General features: G+C 41.1%; 1 protein-coding gene across 1 annotated transcript; it reads left to right on the top strand.

Annotated features, from left to right (window-relative positions):
- The first annotated feature begins 359 nt into the window (after window positions 1–359).
- On the top strand, window positions 360–12,725 carry LOC138959258 (cell adhesion molecule CEACAM5-like). The gene is made up of 8 exons (XM_070330660.1): window positions 360–588; window positions 2,058–2,321; window positions 3,910–4,176; window positions 4,708–4,968; window positions 5,764–6,015; window positions 7,360–7,457; window positions 7,818–8,010; window positions 9,521–12,725. Exons 1-8 carry the CDS (start codon window positions 378–380, stop codon window positions 9,607–9,609), a joined length of 1,635 nt encoding a protein of 544 aa, XP_070186761.1. The 5' UTR covers window positions 360–377; the 3' UTR covers window positions 9,610–12,725.
- The last annotated feature ends 599 nt before the right edge of the window (window positions 12,726–13,324 follow it).

Genomic DNA, 13,324 nt, shown 5'->3' with positions numbered 1-13,324 from the left:
AAAACAAACAAACCGTCCCTGTTGCATCGTTTAAGTTTATTTCAAAATTGATGGACAAAACAGAAAGTGCACAGTGTAAAGATATTATGTCTCAATCAAAATGTCTTGGTAAAGTGGTTTTCATGCTTTTCGAGAATATTTGAGGTTAGAGACGAATTCCAGACGACATCCAAATTCAGTTGAATAGCGTTTTCAGAGAACGAGTACGGTGTGTAGAGGAGATAAAAATAAGAATGATCTAAACATGATGAACACATTTAAGCTTGGTTTTTGTGACGAATTAGTTTGTGTTTTATACTGCCCACTGAATCAAAGTGGTTTAATATCTTCCAGCTGCCCCGAAGAAACCCGCAGTTGTGTCCACGACGAGCCCTATCATGCTAGGCAGTCAGGCAACGTTGAGATGCACCACCACTTCCTCAGGCAATTTCTCGTGGGAGAAAGGGGGCACCACCACATTGAGGACCACCACTCAGGATCTCACGTTTACCTCCCTTGCCTCACCGGACTTGGATTCCTACACGTGCGCTGTTGAGGAATCTGGTGTAACTTCCGTCAAGAGCGATGCATATGCTCTGTCTGCCACCGGTAGAATTTTTGATTAACTTGTTTTCTTCATGTTAATATTGATTGTGTACTCCCCTCCCCCCCCCCCCCCCCGAAATCGGCGTATGCTGCCTGAACGGCAGGGTAAAAACTGTCACACACGTAAAATTCAACTCGTGCAAAATCCCGAGTGAACGTGGGCGTTTCAGCCCATAAACGCAGAAGAAGAAGTAGAAGAAGAAGAAGATGATGATTGTGTACTATTCAGAACTGTGTAAATTCGTACCATACAGATAATGTTAATAGAAGGGAGCCAATATTTTCAGTTCGCGTATTGCATAATTATGTAACGCTGTATTGAAAGATGAAAATCTTCAAGATATCAGTTCAACATCCCATTAAACTGTGTCCATATTCTTAAATGTTACGATGTTTTTCTAAACCTGTTCAAAATTTGAATGCGACCTGAGGTTTTCCTGCTTTGTTTCTTTTAGTTTCCATTCCGAAGCCTTCTTGGCTTCGAACGGCGGATTAATCAATTATCCATGAAAACAATACAAGAAAAATATATTCCGAATGCATATTCATCTTTCTTTATCTCTTCCTTATTTATTTCTTTTTTACATTTAGTCAAGTTTTGACTAAATGTTTTAACATAGAGGGGGAATCGAGACGAGGGTCGTGGTGTATTCATGAAACTTCACATGAGAGTTCCTGGGTATGATATCCCCGGACCATTTTTTCTTTTTTTGATAAATGTCTTCGATGACGTCATATCCGGCATTTAGTGGAACTTGAGGCGGCACTGTCACGCCCTCATTTTTACACCAAATTGGTTGACATTTTGGTCAAGTAATCTTCGACGAAGCCCGGACTTTGGTATTGCATTTCAGCGTTGAGGTTTAAAAGTTAATTAATGAGTTTGTTAATTAAAGTTGTCATTAAAATGAAATTGCCGCAAACCGATTTAAAATTGACTGCATCGTATTCTTCATCAATTTCTGAATCTGAAAATATATACATATGTTATGTTTACTCTTAAAATGTGATCACAATTAACGAAAATAAGTTAATTAGTACTACGATCAAAATGTAAAAAATCGATCCAAAAATGATTTCATCTTATTCTTTATCATTTCCTGATTCCAAAAACATATACATATAAAATGTTTTATTCAAAACAAGCTCAGAAAGTTAAAAAGAATACAGAAAAGCGCGCTTTCCTGCTTATCGCAGTACGCTATTGCGCTATTCTGCCTCGTCAATTTCACTTCGTCTTGCACGGGAAAAACTGCCGCGGGATTGACGAAGCATTGTATTGTCTCGGTAAAAAAAAAAAAAATGCAGTGCGTTCATTTTGATTCTGTGTTTTCAACAGCTTGACTAAATGTACTAATTTCGCCTTTCGCGACTTGTTTCTTCTTTCCTTCCTTCCTTCCTTCCTTTCTTTGCATGGTGACTTTGCTTGTGTATTTTACTGTCTCATCTCATGTCCTTCTCCAATTCTTCAGCTGCTCCAAGTAAACCCAACGTCACCTACACACCATCCTCATTCGAGGTGGGAGTCCGCGTGGACATCACGTGCAGCGTGACCCCTACTGACCCCACCTACACCTACAGTTGGACCAAGGACAGTGTGGCCATCTCTGGTCAGTCTGGACACACCATCACCTACACCGCTTTCGGTGTGAGCGACTTTGGTGACTTCGCCTGCACCGTGCATCATGGTTCTCTGACCTCGCCTGCCAGTGACGCTGTCAATGTTGCTGCTCAGTGTAAGTTTGGAGAACATTTTTTCATTTTTATATTTAATTATTAAGATTATTAAGGTATTGTTAATGTTCTTAATCAGTCGCATAGCATCCTATTCATCCGTGATTAGTCTTCTCAGTGATTTTTCTATGGTTAAAGAAAAATATCATCGTTTGTCTACATACCTTATTTTTACATTTAGTCAAGTTATGACTAAATGTTTTAACATCGAGGGGGGAATCGAGACGAGGGTCGTGGTGTATGTGCGTGTGTCTGTGTGTGTGTGTGTGTGTAGAGCGATTCAGACTAAACTACTGGACCGATCTTTATGAAATTTGACATGAGAGTTCCTGGGTATGAAATCCCCGAACGTTTTTTTCATTTTTTTGATAAATGTCTTTGATGACGTCATATCCGGCTTTTCGTGAAAGTTGAGGCGGCACTGTCACGCCCTCATTTTTCAACCAAATTGGTTGAAATTTTGGTCAAGTAATCTTCGACGAAGCTCGGACTTCGGTATTGCATTTCAGCTTGGTGGCTTAAAAATTAATTAATGACTTTGGTCATTAAAAATCTGAAAATTGTAAAAAAAAATAAAAATTTATAAAACGATCCAAATTTACGTTCATCTTATTCTCCATCATATTCTGATTCCAAAAACATATAAATATGTTATATTTGGATTAAAAACAAGCTCTGAAAATTAAATATATAAAAATTATTATCAAAATTAAATTGTCGAAATCAATTTAAAAACACTTTCATCTTATTCCTTGTCGGTTTCTGATTCCAAAAACATATAGATATGATATATTTGGATTAAAAACACGCTCAGAAAGTTAAAACAAAGAGAGGTACAGAAAAGCGTGCTATCCTTCTTAGCGCAAGTACTACCCCGCTCTTCTTGTCAATTTCACTGCCTTTGCCATGAGCGGTGGACTGACGATGCTACGAGTATACGGTCTTGCTGAAAAATGGCATTGCGTTTAGTTTCATTCTGTGAGTTCGACAGCTACTTGACTAAATGTTGTATTTTCGCCTTACGCGACTTGTTTGTCCTTGTTACCTTAACCGCAATTATTATTTTGGGCTTTGCAAGCTTTATTGTTGTCCATCTTGTGATCTTGAATTGCTTGAAAGTGTGCTTCACACCTCAAGGCCTTGCTACCTAATAGTAATAATATCTCGGGCATCTGTGTCCTTACCTTTTGTTCTTCCTGTCTATATATTTAAGCTCCTTGTAGGCCTTAATACACCATAGTATTAACTTCTCATTCACCTTCCACCTTTCCTCTGGTCATATTGCTTTCTGCCATCTTCGAAGAAGCAACATCCGAAACTAATTTAGTGATCACCCGTCGTTATTGTTGGCCTTTTGTGTATCTTGTTCGTTCACGGTGAAGACTGATAGGTCGAGGTCATAGTGAAAATGGCTTTTTTGTTACCCAGCTCGTTATGAATGAAAAGTTGTTAAAATGATCACAATGGGTTTTGTCTCAGAATAAACGTTCCATAAACTGTCCTTGCTTGTTTATTTGATTCTTACCTGGCTTTGAAAAAGTGCTCTTCAAAAGTAGCTTACATTTGTTGGTGTCTGGACATGTTTTACAGACGCCCCCTTGAGCCTGACCATCTCTCACACGAGCGTGGTTCCTTCCATCAACGTGGTGCAGGACGAGCCTCTCAGTGTCACGTGTGACGCCACGTGTCTGCCTTCCTGTACCTTCACCTGGACCAAGAATGAAGTGACGTCACCAGTGTCATCGACGTCACAGCTAACCTTGGCCTCTGTCGGCACTGATGACGAGGGTACCTATGTGTGTACTGCCACCAACAGCAAAGGCTCCAACACTGTCTACTTCGAGCTCGTGGTTGATGGTAAGTGAAGGAGTATGTAAACAAAAAAGCCTTGGATCGTGGTCGTTTTGTCATTTAGAAGGACACAACATGTATGTAGCACATTTGTCCTGTTGAGGGAAGAAAAGATCCTTAAACGCCCTTCTTCCAACGTTATTGACGGTAGGCGTGATCATATGTGCATGTAGTGTGTCAGTCGAACCTGGGAATGGTTAACTTTTGAAACTCACGCATGACATTTTGCCTTCATTGACATACTCATGTTTCCTAAGGATTTTACAGAGATGAAATCGACAAGGTTAACCAAGAAACGATGTTGCCTTTATTGGGCTCTAACGTCATTTAGGTATCTTGTGTATAATGTTTTAAAACTGTCTGTGGGCGATCTGTATTAATATCTTATCAGATACTAATATTAGCCAGCAATGTAGGTCACGAAGTGACAGCAAAAACAGCTTGCTTTAGTTGCCGCATACGTTACACCGACCTATAATCACCAATTCCCCGAAACATGCACCTTAGGCACTCATTTTATTTGAATCTTTTTCACAGCTGTTCCAAGCACTCCAGCCTTTTCGGTCCAACCTTCGTCCTTCACCTTGGGTGACAAGGTAAACGTGACCTGCCTGAGCACGTCTACCGGCAGCAGTCTGAGCTATCAGTGGCAGAGGGACGGGGTTGTTTTATCGGAGACGTCGTCGCAACTGACCATCAGCAGTTTTGACAACAGCAACAGTGGCAGCTACACGTGCAAAGCGAAAACTACCAGCCTGGAGTCTGTGGACAGCGCTGCCCTTGATCTTGTGCCGTCTAGTAAGCTGGTTCATTTACTTTCATTTCATTTCAATTTGTCTAATTGTATTTAATGTCATTTCATTTCATTTACTTTACTTTACTTTACTATCCCATTGCTGTGGAATTGGGTTTGCTTACTCCCAGTAGAAAACTAGCAGCAACAAGAGTGGCGCTACCCAGGTGTGTGCGTGCTCAGGTGTAATCAGCTAACTGCACTAATGGCAGAATGACCGAGGTCATTTTCGTGCCACTGTGGTGACACGGGGGTAGGACATGAGTGCTGTCTCTGATTCTGCACATACAAATGACCCGTCAGTGTCCGTCCCGGCCTGAATTCGAACCCGTGACCCTTGCCGATTGGTTGATTGTTCTTTTGAATGCACGTGTTTAATAACCAATCATTATGGGGATAAACCCATGACCAGGTTTCATACCCAGGAGGTGGATGCCACTTTGATGCTCAGTTGAAGAAGATGAAGTTTACAGCAGTTAAAAATAAAAATGATTACAATTACGTGCGAGGCAGACCAATGAGTCATCATTAAATGGAATGTACTTAGACATGGTGACATGCTTCCATCGTTAATCTTGATGATTAAAGGAACCGTTTTTCTCGTCCTAACTTGGGCGTAATCGTGAAAGAAAGAGACCTTGACTGCGTCATTAGACATGAGTATTCATTGTTGAATGTGTATACCTGTAATACGTTAGGGGAGAATTACATGCGATTTTGTTAAATCTGGCAATGTGCGTTATTTCCCCATCATATTTATACTTATTTGCGGCTACAGTTCTTTTCATATCGTCTTACAGACGCGCCAGCAAAACCATCGGTGACCTTCACCCCCAGTACACCCATTCTCGGGGATCAGGTGAACTTGACCTGTGCAAGTACCGGTACGCACCGGTGGTTCAAAGACGGTGTGCTGATTCAGGGCCAGCCTTCACAAAGCTACATCATCGGTTCGGTGGCTGTTAGCGACACTGCTGCATACTCTTGTGACGTCACAAATACGCTATCAGTGAGGTCACTCAAAAGCGATACGGTCTTCATGCAGCCGTTGTGTAAGTTTTGTGAAACTGGCTTGAGGCTTTACTTTTGGCTTTACTTTTGGTTTCAATTTAATTGCGTTAATAAAAGGGATTGTTTTCACACGTATTTAACAATGTGTAGACCGATTATGTCATGAAGTTTAGTTGGACTCTGACTTTTAATCTGTCAGATGAAGAAGCATTCCACATACATAATGATCAAGATTGTTCCTGTTCAGCATTAAATTAAAGAATTGCATATAATTGACTTTAATCATTGCCCCAACTTGGTCTCATGCATATAATTTATTCTAAAGATGGACAGGCCATGTTTTCTTACTAACAGTACGGTAGCTTTTTCTGCTCGTGCTTAAAGTGTGCTGCGTGGAAATATTCGTATCTTTCTTGAAGTTTTGAATGTAACCAGATGTCTAAAGTGTGTCTTAGAGCGATGGTTCTCGTGTTTGTGTTTAAAAAGCACATTCCTTCCCGCTCGCCGTCTCAGATCTGCCCAGGCGTTTTGTACATGCATAAGATAAAACCATCCATCCAATTGGTCACATAAGAAAAACAGACAGCTTGGGTATTTTCTGTGCACACCGGCTGGTAATTTTTCACTGAATACATTTCGTAAAATCCACGGATGGCTTTTTAAAAGTAAATTCATACGAAAATTCAAATCACCACAGCAAGCAGTCAGGAGTGTGCCTTTATGTGTTCTGTGTTGATATAAGCATATCTTCCTTTTAAGCTTTAACTGTAACAAAAAAAAGTGTAAAATGTGTCCAAGCAGTGTTGCTCGCAGACACAGAAGACAATAGGTCACTTAGACCTGGATTCAAAATATATATATCGGTTAAAATGTCTGTGCCGCAAACAAATTGTTATGTCAAAATACATCCCGTGTGTCAAAACTTCGGACATTCGACCGGCCTGTGGTCAGAATACAGAATACAGAATCTTTAATTGCCCAAGGATGGGAATTTGTTATGACATTGCGGTTAAGAAACATTCAATCCAGCCATGTACACCAACACACGCATAATTTATACAGACTGATCAACAACATCAATTTAAAATCAACACTGGACAGCATTTAAAAATACATTCACTAAAGCTGAAACTAGCAGCATACACTCAAAGCTTCCTCACCTCAAGTCACACACACACACATACACACACACATATACACACGCCCACGCACGCACGCACACGCACGCACGCACGCGCACGCACGCACACACACGCACTCACAACAACAATGCGTCAGATCAAAAAACGAATGCATAAATCGCACTAAATGACCGAAGTGGCCTGGGAACAACAGTGTCAAAGCTTCTATTAAAAGCACATTTCCCCTGCTCTGTTCACGCACAGATGGCCCAGCGGATGGAGGCATGTTCCTGACCTACGACAGCACGAACGTCTCTCTCACAGCTCAGTCCATCTCCTACATTTCTGGATCACTGCTAAAGGTAGGCCCTTCCATGTCATCTTTTTAAATCCCCCTCAGGCTGTATCAAGCACTCTCTTTGTTAGAGATGTTGCTGTTTTGTTTTTGTTTATGTTGTTGTTGATGACTGCATTTCTTATAGTGTACATAGATTATGAAGCGTGTGTGTGTGTGTGTGTGTGTGTGTGTGAGAGAGAGAGAGAGAGAGAGAGAGTGTGTGTGTGTGTGTGTGTGTTTGTGTGTGTGCGTGTGTGCGTGAGAGCGCGCGCGCGTACGAATGTGTGCGTGCGTGCGTGCGTACGTGCGTGCCTTAGTCTGTATATTCCCCTGTATTTATACGCTTAATAAAAATCATGTATTATTATTGTTTTACTATTTAAAGGTGGCCTGCATTGCGGACTGTAACCCTGCCTGTAATTACACCTGGCACAAGAGTCCGGACACCTCGACCTATCTGTCCACCTCCGCCAACCTGACCCTGTCCAACTTGCAGCTTGCTGATGAGGGGTCCTATTTCTGTTCGGCCAACAACACTCAGGGATCGTCCTCCTTCTCCTTCAGTCTGCTTGTCACAGGTCAGCCAGTGTTTATGTGTTGACGATGAGAACTGGGCCGGTATGCAGGGCTGAGGTGTGCAAGGAGGTTACGAACCGGGTGGGAGCCAGCCGCGGTGTTAGATTGGTTGAAATTGAGATTTGTTGTGATTTCAACGAATCAGGCCTCGTGGGTTTGTTCTCAGTCTTCCGTTTGGGTATAGCACCAACTTTCGGTTCGTGCACCTCAGCTCAGGAGTCGAGTTTAGAGAATTAAGTCTGGGATAAGCTTCATTGAGAGTACAGTTTATCCCCGACTAGAATCTCTAACCTTGAGTCCTACATATGTGCCCCGGTTGGCGAGTTGTTGGTCGTGGAGCGACCGATCAGCCAATATATGGGTAGTTTGGGGCTTGGGTGAGGTTGGGAGATTTGTGAGGGTGCAACGGAAGCCGTAAAGGCTTTCCTTAATTCAGCCCGAAGTCGACTTCGCGAAGTCTTTTTAAACTGAAAATTCAGTGCAAAAGCTTCGTACATCAAGCTTTGTGAAGTAGACTTCGCGAAGTCTTTTTAAACTGAAATTCAGTGCAAAAGCTTCGTACATCAAGCTTTGTGAAGTCGACTTCGCGAAGTCTTTTTAAACTGAAAATTCAGTGCAAAAGCTTCGTACATCAAGCTTTGTGAAGTAGACTTTGCAAAATTAATTTGAGGTTTCAGGTGTATTGATGGTCAGGAGATGGTGAGAGGTTAAGTTTGGGTCACGTGCACTTGACACCAGGTGGGCGGGGCCTGCGGCTGGGATATGTGCTCTTCTGCCTGATAAGAGTACTACAACACAATGTTGTGTGAGTAGACAAGAGGAACGCGTCCTGACCACCCAATGTCATGTGACTGTGGTGGGGGAGGGAGGGGGGGGGGAGACTGGTAACAGAGGGTTGGGGAGAGTTGGGTTGTTGTATTGTGTTATGCTCTGTTGTGTTGCGCCTGACTTGCACACAATGGTTCTAGCTTTCACAACAGATTAAAAAAAAACATCTTTGAAGATGATGATTACCATTGATTATAGTGGCTGTTACCTGTCATCACCACTGTCATTGTCGCCGTGGCGTTTGCAGATAAGCGTCCATGTTAGCATGCTAACGTGTGTTTTTTTAACGTTAGATTAACGTTTGCATGGTTAGATTTTGGTTAACGGTTAGCATTAAACGTTAAATTAACGTTAAATAAACGTTATCCGAAAAACCGTTTCAAGACAAACGTTAAATTAACGTAAAATTAACGTCAGCAAGCAACCCGTTTTCATGGAAACCCTTTTTCAAACGTTACTTTAACGTTTGCCTGAAAACAATAATAAAACGGTTTGCAGTGAAATGTAAAAAAAAGAAAGTGTTTGTAACGTTTACATATAACCGTTACAACTCAATGATTGTTCATGTTTTTCTTGTTCTTGTTCTTCTAGTTCTTGTTCTTGTTCTCGTTCGGCATATAGACAACGATATTTGACAGATTGATGCTTCTCTTATTTGACCATGGACTATGTCTGTCTTTGCAGCTGGCCCTGACAGTGGCGCTACGACTGTGACACTTTCTGCAATACCCGCGCTCTTACTGTTGTTCACCATCATGTATATCCAGGCCTGAGACTCTCACTAATGCACTGTTTGACGAGTTTCGTGGAAAACGAATGCTGTGGTTTCTTTCGAGATACGATTTTTATTGTCCCCGCTTTGACGTCACTTTGAGTAGTGCAAGGAATGACGTCACGATATGATTGACTATTTATCAGCAAACATCTTTCAGGAAGAAGCTCAGTGGTGATTTTCTCTGGGAATAAATAGGAAAATATATCACCATGCTTTTTCAGACACACTTCCTAATTGTGGAAGGTCATTTTGTTCATTACGATTTATTCACGATTTATTTCTCATCGCGCACTATACAAATTCAGTACAACCGCCGCCTCTTGCCATTTGTTGATCATTTGTACTTTAATACCGTTGATGAAATTTTAAATGAATCAAAACACTCATTAGAAGAAAATATAAAATATTCATGTTCGAAATATCTGTGATACTTCATTGTATTTGATGAAAATAACTTCAAGGTGTTGTGACGAACATTCCATCGTGTTTTCAGTTTGTCTTCACATCAAACATCAAGCAGCAATACCATTCTATCCTTTTACTGTTACTCGTGAACTCTGCAGTGGTACGTTGTTATTTGATGTTGTTTTGTCCGTTTCTTATTCCATTGACTGATATTTATGAACCCCATTTTGGTACACCGTCCACTACGCTTGATCACAGGCACTCGTCACGAGCGGGTCGGGATCAAAGTGGGCGGGGCCTGTGCGCTCTCAAGACTACTACTACAAGGTATAAACCATAAGGAAAGACGACCGTCCATCACAAGTGACAGCCAAGTAAGACATAGGCCCCGCCCACCTCGTGACGAGTGCCTGTGCGCTTGATTGCTGTGATATAATTTGTTTAATTTTGTTGTTGTTGAATTATTGTGCCTTTGAAACAGCGAGAGGGTTAAAATGGTTGTGACTATAATTTGTATACAGTTTGTGACAAACTTTTTGCAATGATTTTATGTGTGGACAAATGTCTTCTGCCCTTTGCAAATCATGTCGTAATTTGTCGTAGTTTTTTTTTAATCGTAGTTAGGAATTTATACAACTCCTGTAATGTAACCGAGGAGTGGATTAAATCTAGTTGATTATTTTTAGACAAGTGAGAAATTAGAACGAACTACTTTACACCCAAAAATCACACATGGATTATTCGAAGTTTGAATAAAGAGGGCTAAAAAATAATCAATACTAGAATTTCTTTTTGGAACATGACATCATTTGAAACCAAGACGATTGGACCCTGTTGCGGAAGAATCAGTACAACGTTGACTCAAACTGTAACAACAATGGCTGCTGCGAGCGACAGTTTTGATCTGAATTTCGATTTCAATGATTGGGATTTCACCGAATTAACTCCAGTGGAATCAAGGGACATTTTTGATGACCCGGCTGCTGCACCGGTGTAACACGAGAAAATTACTCCCACGTTTTTTTACTCCGGAGTAAACATTTCGTACGAAAAAGTTACTCCCTTTGCGAAAAAAGCACTCCCCCATTTCACGAGAAAATTACTCCCCAAGAGTTCCGAGTAAACATTTTGTACAAAAATGTTACTCCCATGACGAATAAATAACGAATAAATTACTTCACCCAAACACAAGCTATTCAACTTCCCATGCCAGGTACGGTGTACGAAATTTTTACTCCCTTGTCCCCTGTTAGTTCTTGGTGGTGGAAGGGGTGGAAGGAGGGTAGCGCGACATTCGTGTGCGCGAAATCACTTATTGGCATTATCCCGTCGCCCGCATCCCATTTTTGCCTACGAGATTTTTACTGGAGGTAAAAAAATGGAGAGTAACAATTTCGTGGAGGGAGTAATTTTTTCGTGCCTTGGGGAGTTCTTTTCTCGTACGAAAAGTGTACTCGTAGTAAATTTTTCGTGGAGTAAAATGTTCGTGTTACACCGGCACCAAAAAAACGGCGATTCAGCGCGGTATCTGACAGTGTACCTTATCTGAGTTGTGCGCCTTGAATCACTGTCTGTCTCGATCGCTCTCTCAAAAACGGCGATTCAGCGCGGTATCTGTCAGTGTACTGGAGTTGTGCGCCTTAAAATCACTGTCTGTCTCGATCGCTCTCTCTCTCTCTCTCTCTCTCTCTCTCTCTCACCGCTTCGGCCAACTCATAGTCTTCACTCAGCACTTTTCACCCCAGCAGATTATGTGTATTCTTTGTTGTTTTCTTTATTTCTTCAATGTTGAAATGTATGTAGATCGTTAGCTAAACGTGAGTTCGACTTTTAATATCCTCACAACTAAAGTTTGTGTCAGAATCGAGGGGACTATTTGAATGACGCGCATTTGACACTCTGAGTGATTAGGCTGAAATGAAATTGCCTACAAAATGTAGTCTGCATGACTGCATGTTCGACCCGTGTTGTTCGTTGTGTTAATAACTTAAACAATGACGACAACTCGTTGATTAGTGGGTATCTGCAGCTGCTTGGTAATTCACGAAAATATGTTTGGTCCGTTTTAAATTAGTTCAAATACTGGATTTGTTCCTGACGTCTTTGTTGTCTGTCTTTGACAATTTAGTAAAACGCAACTGCAGCAATGAACACGTTAACAACTGATCTAGACTTGAACAATAATAGCTTTACGAGACAAATATAAACAGAGACTTTAACATATACAATTAGACAATGTTGAAAGTAAAAGTATTTACGTATTGGTGTTTTGGATCTAACACACATGTGTGAGTGTGTGTGTCTCTGTGTCTGTGTCTGTGTCTATGTCTGTCTGTCTGTCTGTCTTACTGACTGTCTGTGCTCGCGTTCTTTCAGATTAGTTATCAGTACACTTATTTTCCCACCCAGTGTTAAACTGAGAGCATACTCGTAGGCCTTTGCACAAATCCGTCCACAAAAACTTCACGAAACAAGTATTTAAGCAAAGAACTCTTGTTTACATATAGCCATAATTTTGTTAGCTTTGATCTTTTTCTGCCAGTTCTGCAAGTTTTTTGTTTTAACTAGATTTAGTTGCAAATTAAATATTGTTATCACAGTTTACCTTTCACTGTTACTGTCTTTCACAAATGCTCAAATGCTGTTTCCCCGGTGTCGATGAAATGTTATTTTCAAAATGTTTGTAAATAAAGAAGTTGATGATTATTAGTAACCGGTTCTTTGAATCGACTGTGTGTGTGTGTGTGTGTGTGTGTGTGTGTGTGTGTGTGTGTGTGTGTGTGTGTGTTTCTTTGTTTGTCTGTGTGTGTCTGTGTGTCTGTTTGTTTGACTGTGTTGGCCTGTGTGCCTCAACGCAGGACAGAGGAACTGCGAAAAACATGGGACGCAACCACATTATTTCAAGTGACACTGCAGTGAGCGCAAAAACATGGTTAACTCCCCTATAATGCTACTGCGACTTGTCTCAGATTTTGCACTCTCGCTCGGCCTTCTCACTTGGTCCTCCGTCTCAAAGGAAAGATTCCCCGTTACGTGTCAGCCTATCCGTTACCTCAGCTGTCTGGCAATCGTTTATATTTGAAAAGAAGCTGGTGATAAGTAAATTATTGAAAATCAGTCGCATATTTTACCAAAGGACGACAGAAGCAGTAAATCACACCAAAGAGCAGCGATATTCACTGCAGATAAAGCATTAAGAAGCGTTTTCAAGTAAATATCTGTTCGTTTGCATCCAGTCGACACATATGTAACAGCATTCCAAATTCACAATTCCTGAGCTACCAAAATCAATGCAGTATGTGTGTGCG

The sequence above is a fragment of the Littorina saxatilis genome, linkage group LG2 (genome assembly GCF_037325665.1).
Source record: "Littorina saxatilis isolate snail1 linkage group LG2, US_GU_Lsax_2.0, whole genome shotgun sequence".
In the NCBI taxonomy this organism is placed as follows: Eukaryota; Metazoa; Mollusca; class Gastropoda; order Littorinimorpha; family Littorinidae; genus Littorina; species Littorina saxatilis.
This window is presented reverse-complemented; position numbering and strand designations above follow the sequence as displayed.